At 51.3% G+C, this 9,014-nt stretch overlaps 1 protein-coding gene across 1 annotated transcript in view; it reads right to left on the bottom strand.

The window, feature by feature from the left end:
• Positions 1 to 9,014, bottom strand: part of CLEC2L (C-type lectin domain family 2 member L) — a 21,365-nt gene that overhangs the window by 5,087 nt on the left and 7,264 nt on the right. The window contains exons 2-3 of the mRNA XM_021692960.2: positions 8,828 to 9,011; positions 432 to 506 (exon numbers count right to left, since the gene is read on the bottom strand). Of these exons, the coding sequence (XP_021548635.2) occupies positions 432 to 506; positions 8,828 to 9,011 (259 nt within the window). The remainder of the gene's footprint in view (positions 1 to 431; positions 507 to 8,827; positions 9,012 to 9,014) is intronic.

Raw genomic sequence — 9,014 nt, 5'->3', positions numbered from 1 at the left:
CTTTCTTTCTTTCTTTCTTTCTTTCTTTCTTTCTTTCTTTCTTTCTTTCTTTCTTTCTTTCTTATCCTCAGCATTTAGGGGGCCTAACACACAGCGGAGCTCCATAAATGTTTGTTAAATGAATGAATGTGATCTTTCAAGGCCCTTGTCCCCAAACCATCTCCTCCAAGAAGCAGTGCCTGTCTAACTCACCTCAAGTTGGCTCTGTGTACCGAAGTCACCTGACCACTCCCCCGTGTGGCTTAGTAAAGGGGACAGGGAGAGCCATCGTGTGGATATATTATTGTAGGCTAAACTCTCACCCAGAAACAGCACTCTGTTTTCTATGCTTTGGGCCCCACGGAATACATGGTATGTCTGGAACCTTTCTTTACCGAATGAGACCTGATTTTGACAAGGTGTGTGTACCCCGCCCGGGCATCCACGCTCACCCAAGATGCTCATCACCACCAGGATGGCGAACAGAAGGACCGCGATGGCCCCCAGCAGGAGACGTGTGGTGGTGTCTGAGGAGAGAAAGAAGGGGTTCAGTTCCCGGCCACCCACACCCCACTGCCAAGCCCCACCGCCAAGCCCCAGGTCCCGACGCCGGAGAACTCTGGCCTGGGCCCAGCAGTCTGAGTTTTCACAAGCCCTCCGCGGGAATCTGCTGCTCACTGAAGTCCCAGAGCCGCTGTTCTGGAGCCCAGGTCTGAATCTTCGACCCAGCTGCCTAAACCCACCCCTTCCAAGGCTCTGCGCTTGCCATCTTCCGTGGCACCAAACTTTCCAGTTCTTACCTCCTGCCGCTTCTCTGCCTGCTCCCGGTTTCAGCCACATGGATTCCCTGAAATAACCCAGCCTGTCCTCACAGCCCCGGGGCTGGGTCTTTGCCCCCGGAGCTCTTCTCCCCCCTGCCCCGCTACTCCTGGAATCCTGCCCACCCTGCCCCTTCCATCCTCTTCACAAAACCTCCCCTGATCCTCTGCCTTCCCCGCTTTTAAATTTTTATTTATTTTTTTGTTATCACTGAACATTTTTCTTTTCTTTTTAGCAGAAGAACCCTTTTAGACCTTAGACATAGACTCTATTTAAGTTTTTCTTACTGTCATTAAACAGACATAACATCAAAGTTGCCATTTTAACCATTTTTAAGCGCACAATTAGTGGCATTAATTCCATTCATGATATTGTGCAACGATCCCCACTGTCTATTTGCACAACTTTCTCACCACCCAAACAGAAACTCGGTACTGATTAAGCTTTCACTCCCGGTTCCCACCTCCCCCAGCCCCTGGTTACCTGCAATCTACTTTCTGGTCTCTATGAATTTGCCTATCCTAGAGATTTCATGTAAGTGGAAACATACAATACAATGTCCTTTTGTGTCTGACTTATTTCACTTAACTCAATGTTTTCAAGGTTCATCCATGTTGTACCATGTGTTAGAATGTCATTCCTTTTTATGGCTGAATAATATTCCATTGTATGAATATATGTATATATATACTCCTATATACATATATATTTGCTGTTGTTATCCATTCATCTGTTGATTGACACTTGGGGGGAACATGAACATCCAGTCCATAACAGGGCGTCCCCCAGAACCTTCTGAGCTGCTGCAGTCTGATTTTGCCTTCTAAGCCCACCGCCACGCTGAAATCCCCTTTGCCAGCGGCCTGAGGTTCTCTCTGCCTCCCTCATGTACAGCCTCTCCTGCCCCTTCTATCCTACATCATCCTTTTCCTTATTTTACTCCCTTGTTCTGGTGGAGTACATCTTCCACTGCCCTGCACAGCCCCAGTGGCAAACCTTCACGCTGGGTCCTGCAGTGAATGCTGCCCCTGGGGTTGTGAACCCAGAGGCCTGAGTACTACAGGTTGGAAAGAATTCTCCTTCCAAAGAATGTTGAAGGCATTAATTAATTGTCTTCTAGCTCCAGTGTTGCTCTTGAAAAATGGCTCCAGAGCCATCCTCATCCATGATCCTTTTAATATCATTTGCTTTCCACGTCCCGCCCCCACCCCTCAGAAACTTTAAAGGATCTTTTCTATGACACAGTCTTCTAAAATTTCATCATGCATGCCATGCCTTCGTTTGGGTCCATTTTCATCCACTAGACTAGGCAGTCAATGGACCTGTTCAATCTGGAAGCTCATGTCCTTCAGTTCCAGGAAATTTTCTTCAACTATATCATCAATGGTTTCTTCTCACCCACTTTCTCCATCCACTTTCTGGAGGTCATATTCTTCAGATGTTGGACTACTTGAATTGGTCCTCTGAGTTTCTTTCCTTTTTTCTCCCTTACCCACTATCTTTTTGCCTTTTTGCTCTATTTCCTGGAAGATTTTTCTCAACTTTATCTTCCTACTCTCTCCTGAATTTTCCATTTCTGCAATTATTTTTAATTTCCAGGGTTGTTTTTTTGTTTTGGCTGTGGTTTGCTGTTCTCAGTAGCATCCTTTTTTTAATGATGCCATATTGGAGCGCCTCGGTGGCGCAGTCTGTTGAGCGTCTGACTCTTGGTTTTGGCTTGGGTCCTGATCTCGGCATAATAGGATACAGCCCCTGCCTTGGGCTCTGCACTCGTGCTGGGCATGGAGTCTGCTTGGGACTCTCTCTGCCCCATCCCCTCCTAAAATAAATAAATAAATCTTTTCTAAAAAATGATGCCATGTTTTCTCTTACCTCTTTCTGGATATTACTGATAGTTTTTTGGAGGCGGAGGAGGAGAGGACAGGGGGGCAGAAAGGTTATTTCTCCCTGTATAGTCTCTTTTTCCTCCAAATTGCTTTTTTTCCTGTTCATTTGTTCTGGTCTGTGGTTTCCATGTCATCAAGTTTCCTCGGATGTCTGGAGATCCTTGGTTATTTGTTCCTGATTAAGGCAGGAGGGAAGAGTCCATTGGAGCCTCCGAGACTGGGGAGGGGCTTATAAACTGTGGGGTCCCAGCAGAGTGACCATGCTGGGCTGGTCCTCAAGGTGCTCTGAGTGCCAGCCTCCTGGGGTTTTTCCTCTGGGGTAGGCCAGAGTTCCTGGAGAAGGCTCTTCTGTTTCCCTCCTGAAGGGTGTAGGCTTGACCAGGAGGAGAGGCTGGGAGGCCATCCTGAACATTCATTATGTACATGTCCCCTTAACTGCTTGCTCCCAAATGTACTGCCCTCTCTCAGACTTAGCCTCAGGCTCCTGCCAGGGCTGGGAAGAGGACCTGGGCAACTAAATCCTTTCTAAAATATTCAACCAGCCCTCCTATTTCAGCTCTATCTTCACTCACTGCCATGATGACTGGTGCCCCCCATCTCCATACTTTGGGGGCTCCTGTGTGTGACTCAGTTTGCTCCTCTGCTTTCCGAGCCTTCTCAGGCCAATAGAAGCAGCTCCCACTCATCATTGATCCCTAGCTCCCAACTGTATTGCTATTGTCTTCTCTCCCGTTCTTGTTGTCCTTATGGCCTTTGAAAAATCCCTTTACTGTCATGTCAGTGGGCTTCTGGAAGGAAAGAGGAAAAATGTGTGTGTTCAGTCTGCCATCTTTACCTGCAAGTGCAGCCATCGTTTTGAAATCCTTCCCGTGAGCAAGGACTGTGCTGGCGAGTGACCAGGAGTCCAGAGGCAGGTGGCTGTGGGCACGGTAGGAGCAGAGCCTCACGCCTGCCCTCGCAGGCTGGGCTGTTTCTGTGTCTGCTCCTTGTCCTCAGTGGCAGCCTCAGTAGGCCTCAGTAGGATCAGCCTCAGTAGGGCTGATCCGCCTGATCTGCCTGATGACCCCCTGTGGCAAGTGCACTGCCTGGATCCTTCCTCTCCCTTCTCTACGGGCCCCTCTAGGCCCATACAACTGGAACCATAATGCTTTGTGCATTGAAGGTAAGAGCATCGCGTCTTAAACCACTTCACTGGGTTCAAATCCCAGTTCAGCCACTTTCCTAGATGGTTTAGTAACTTTTCATGACAAAGTTACTTCGCTTCTATTTTATTTCATTTTCTTCATCTTTATTTATTTATTTTTTTAAAGAATTTATTTATTTGAGAGAGCGAGAATGAGAGAGAGCACATGAGAGGGGGGAGGGTCAGAGGGAGGAGCAGGCTCCTCGCCAAGCAGGGAGCCCGATGCGGGACTCCATCCCAGGACTCCAGGATCATGACCTGAGCTGAAGGCAGTTGCTTAACCAACTGAGCCACCCAGGTGCCCTTTTTTCTTCATCTTTAAAACAAAGGAATAGTAGTATCTGCCTATTAAAAATGTTTATGAGAAGCCAATGTTCAGGGCTTAGCAGAGTGTCTGGCATAGCAAGCTCTGGTTCAATGTTAGCAATTGCCATGATGATGATGATGATGATGATGATGGTGGTAGTAGTGGTGGTGAGCCCACAGTCTCCTTTAGGGAAAGGGCTGTGCTTTACTCGCCTTTGTGTTCCCTACAGTAGGCAAAAAAAAAAAAGCCATTGCCTTGCATGTTACAGAGCACCCCCGGATACTGAAAGGGGAATTTAGCTACACTGAATGACAATGTCCTTAGTCAGCCTTAAACTCAGCTGACTTTGTAGGAGAGGCCATGTGGACATACAGCTGCTCTCTGGGGGCGGGGAATCTGCACATGCTTCTCCAATGTCACCAGAACCAAGGAGCCTCTTCATTCTTTCCTGAGGACAACAGCTCTGGACACGGCACCGCGGACAGAAAAAGGACACTCCAGGGAGTCCTGGCTCGTTGCTCACTGCTGCCCTCACAGAGGACGACTGTGGGGCTGGACGATCCAAAACAACGTTGTATTCGTTTCCTAGGGCTGGGAACAAACCCCACAAACTGGATGGCCTACAACACCGGAAACTTATTGTCTCACACTTCTGGAGGCCAGAAGTCCCCAATTAAGGCACCAGCAAGGCCGCAGTCCCTCTGAAAGTGAGGGGAGTCCTTGCTCGCTTCTTCCTGGCTTCTGAGGTGCTGGTGACCTTCCTCAACCCTGGTTTGCAGTCTCCTCATTCCAGGCTCTGCCTTCTTCATCACACAACCTTCTCCCTGGTTGTCTCTGTCTTTATATGACTGTTGTCTTATAAGGAGCCCACCCACTCCAGTATGCGCCTATCTTAACTAATCACATCTGCAATTACCATATTTGCAAATAAGGTCCCGTTCTGAGGAGCTGGTGGTTCAACTGCTTCAACGTAGCTCTTTGGGAGAACAGGAGGAAATAGAATTCAAGCCGTAAGAAGGGTCTAACTCAACAACCATTCCTTCCATGCAATCGTCCACAATAGATGGACTCTGAGGATGCAGTTACTTATGTTTATAAATGTATATGATTTAGCCTCATGTTGGAAGGGACAGCTGAAAATCTGGCTCCTAACCCAAACAGATGCTCTATCACCCTCACACCCAGAGCCCAGAAGAGACTCACTGCTGACCTCTCTGAGCTGTCAGAGCCACAGTCTCTGTGCATAGTCTTGACTCTTTGAAACTATCAAATGTAGAGTTTGGTGATTTTTAAATTTTTAAAGGCTTTACTAAATGCATGTGTGTGGTTTTGATCAGGAAGTTGTGGGTTGATGCCTAATCAAGAAACTTTCAACATTAAAAATTCAGAATCGGTGAGCTCTGAAAAATCTATAGCCTGGCGATAGGCAGAATCACTCTGTCCCCTGCCGTACCCCCAGGTCACTCTTCCCCATCCCCACCCCCGATGCCAGAAATATCCCCATCTCCAGTCACCCCCAGTCTTTCTAGAACCCAGGCCGAAGCAACGGGTCATGTTTCCCAGCCCCTCCCCAGAGGTGGGGGTGGCGGGTGGAAGGAAAAGTGATTAGCCACCAGGAGAGAAGGCTTGATCAGGAGAACTTCTGTTTGGCTTTATATTTATACAGCTAATTGTTCATCTAAGGAAAGTCGTGAAGTCCTGAGCTCTAATCCTGGTTTAAATTTAAGAAGTTCTCCATTTCGCTTAACCCGGGAGGAGAAAAAGAGGGTCCACACTGGAGGCGGCAGCGTTGTCTGAGGATCACGGGCAGGAGAGCTACACGCACCCCAAACACAATTCATTTCCATCCCCTGGGCCTCATGAAGTCCGAGATCCTTGGTCCATGCGGGATGATACAAGAACTCTCAGGGCAGAGGGCCCTTGTGGCAAACATGCCTTAGCAACCAACATGTGTCCTTGGTCAAGACACTTAGCCCCTCCGAGTCTGTTTCCTCATCTGCAGAACAGATAGAGCACTCAGCAGCCCCGGTAGGGTATGTGTGAGGATTAAATGGGACAGTATCGTGAAAGCCCTGAGCATGGGGTCCAGCACACCGTAGGTGCTTCCGAAATGTTTGCTGCGTGGTAATAAAGGAGTGTTTAGCTTGGTCAAGTCCAAAAGTCTTCCACTTGTCTCAAGACAGGTACTTGGCTAAGCAAGGGCTGCACAGTCCTTGGCTCTCAGACCTGGCAGACCCGTCATCCCATCACGGGTGTTTCTCAGTGTCAGTCGACTGGGCTCATTTCCGTGGACTTCAGTTTGGAGTGGGGAGCCGACTCAAGGTAGGTAGACCAGCAGTCCAAGGGTTTCAGCTGAGCTCCCCCATCACGGGTGCTGGATGCTAAGTCCAGAGAGCTGGGGAGAGGAGTCACCTGCACAGCCTACCCCACTGTGTGGCCCTGAGAGGCAAAAATCATTATCTAGCTTGGTAGATAAGGAAACTGAGGCTCAAATGAGTTTGAAAACCTGCCAGCCCATGGTGGTGGAGGATATGGCTTGGGTTTACCCGACTCCAGACTTTGTGTTCTTTGTACCTCACCAACCTGCCTCAGCCCCTGTCCTGTGATTTCTGCCCACACAGCAACACCCTGGAGAGACCAGTCCTGGTCCCTGAGCTCCCCTCTTCTGACAGGAGATGGGGGTGCCAAGGGAACACCCAGCAGACCCTCAGAGCACCAGTGGAGGAGAACACCCTGGACTCGGACCCCAGATACTAAAACTACTGTAGAAAAAGCCCATGGGCCTCAGATGCGGAGCCTCCGAGGATCACAGGCATCAAGGGTGAGCTGCTTCTGGGTAGACCATGGGGCGAACCAGAGGAGGCATGAGACCCAGACCCAGACCTGGTAAGGAGCCACACCAGGACAGGCAAGACAAGGCTGGAAGGCTGGACACAAGTAGGCACGGGTGGAAGAGCCAGTGTCCCGTTGGGCCATTTTCCTGCCTTCTTCAGCCTAACTGCAAGTGGTCACCCAGCCCGGGTGGGGAGCAGGAAGCGGAATGTGTCAAAGTCAGGGCAGGAGGTACAATAGGAACCAGCAAGCCAGAGAGCACTGAAAGAGGCCACATCACCCCTGAAGAGGCCCTAACCATCAGGGGGCTAGAGTTAGGTTAGGGCAGACCCTGCAGGAATGCTTAGGAATGAATGAAGACATATAGGCAAAAGGAGTGAGCAACTTCAAGAAATAACTTGGGCGGGAGGGAAGCAGGGATCACAGGCAAATCCAACAATGCCCAGCAGAGAGAGGCGTTTGTCCACCTTTATTCAACTCAACTCTTCCCAGCCTGCAATGGCTCTTCTACTCCGTGAGCCAACATCTTTGCTTCCTTTGTCCCAAATCACCATCCAGGTGTCGGACCGCCCCTGCCTCCAGAGTTAGCACAGAGTTAGTCCACACCCCTGGCCCACTAGCATCTGGGTCAAACGCTGACATTACTGCCCCCACCTTTCCCTCCGCGGCAAGGTACCTGCGCTGCCAAGTGCTGGCTAGGTCTCGCCCCTGACCACCACCCCACCTTCCACACTGCCCTGGCCACTCTTCCAAGGGCAAATCCACTGGCTCATTGTAGGCTTAAAACCTCTCAACAGCTCCTGCAGAACAAAGTCCAAACTCTTTGGCAAGGCCTGGGTGGCCATTCACAATCTGGGCCCTCCAGATTCATCTCTTGCCATCCCTTCTCCCCATCCCAGCACTCCAGAGTTCAGTTTGCCACAAGGGAATGGCTGGTTCTGGCCACCTGGACCCTGAACATGTCACTCCTTGAGCCCGGTGCACCCTGTCTTCTCTCCACATCTAAAAGGTCACCTACTCCAGGAAGCCTTCCTTTTCTAATACTCCGTCCCTACGGGTGGTGTGACCCAGGCTCTGGGCTTCCCTAGTTAACACTGCACAGATCCTCAGCCTTTGGACTGGGGATGTCAGGAGTACCCAGAAGTCCAGAGGGCCAGCCCTCCCCCCTGCCAACTCTAGCATCTCCCACACCACACACCACCAGGGGCCACAAAGTTTTCCAGAAGAACTCATGAACTTGAAATCTATTTTCCACTTGGTTACTGCCCCTGAGCTAGCCAGGGGTCACTCCCTGAGCCCATCTGACTGGAAGGGGTAGGTGGCACTCATGACCTTGCAAGGAAGAGCCTGAGGCATATTCTCCACATCTCCCCTCCCTATGTGCCCCCATCACCACCAGCGTGCTCCCGGCTTCCCACTGGGGCACTGGGACCATCTCTGGGCTCTACAGCTTTTGTCGCTTTGCCCAAAGCATTTCCACTACTACAGATTTCAGCCACCCTCTCAACATGCCCATCGGATGAGGGCCCGTCAGTACACTGTCCCCCCTTCATTCTGGAGGAGATTGGGGCTCAGAGCACGAAACCTGCTCCCAAGGTCAAAGAGTGAGTTAGCTGCCTAGGTAGGGTCAAGGCTGTAAATATAGGTGGTCCCTAGCTACATCCCCCCACCCCCTCCGCCATGTGGCATCTGAGTGCCCTGAAATCAGTCCTCCGGGGGCTCCCGCCCTCCCCTCTGGGAGCTTGGCCAAAGTGACTCTGCCCCGGGTCCCCGGGCCGGAGTGGGGGGGATGGGGGAGACGGAGGGCCGCTGGGCGCTTACCCTCCAAGGCCGCCTTCCAGCTGGTGCTGCCCTCATAGCCCGACCCCGATCGCCGCAGCAGGCCCTCGGGGCCGCGGCCCTCGGCCTCGGCGGGCGAGCGCAGCCTGGGCGCAGCGGGGACGGGCGCGGGGCGGGCGGCAGGGGGCGGCGGCGGCCGGGTCCGCGCGGGGGGCTCCCGGGCCGGCTC

Source organism: Neomonachus schauinslandi, chromosome 12 (genome assembly GCF_002201575.2).
Source record: "Neomonachus schauinslandi chromosome 12, ASM220157v2, whole genome shotgun sequence".
In the NCBI taxonomy this organism is placed as follows: domain Eukaryota; kingdom Metazoa; phylum Chordata; class Mammalia; order Carnivora; family Phocidae; genus Neomonachus; species Neomonachus schauinslandi.
Note: the sequence above shows the minus strand (reverse complement) of the source record. Positions and strands in the feature narration are given on the sequence as shown.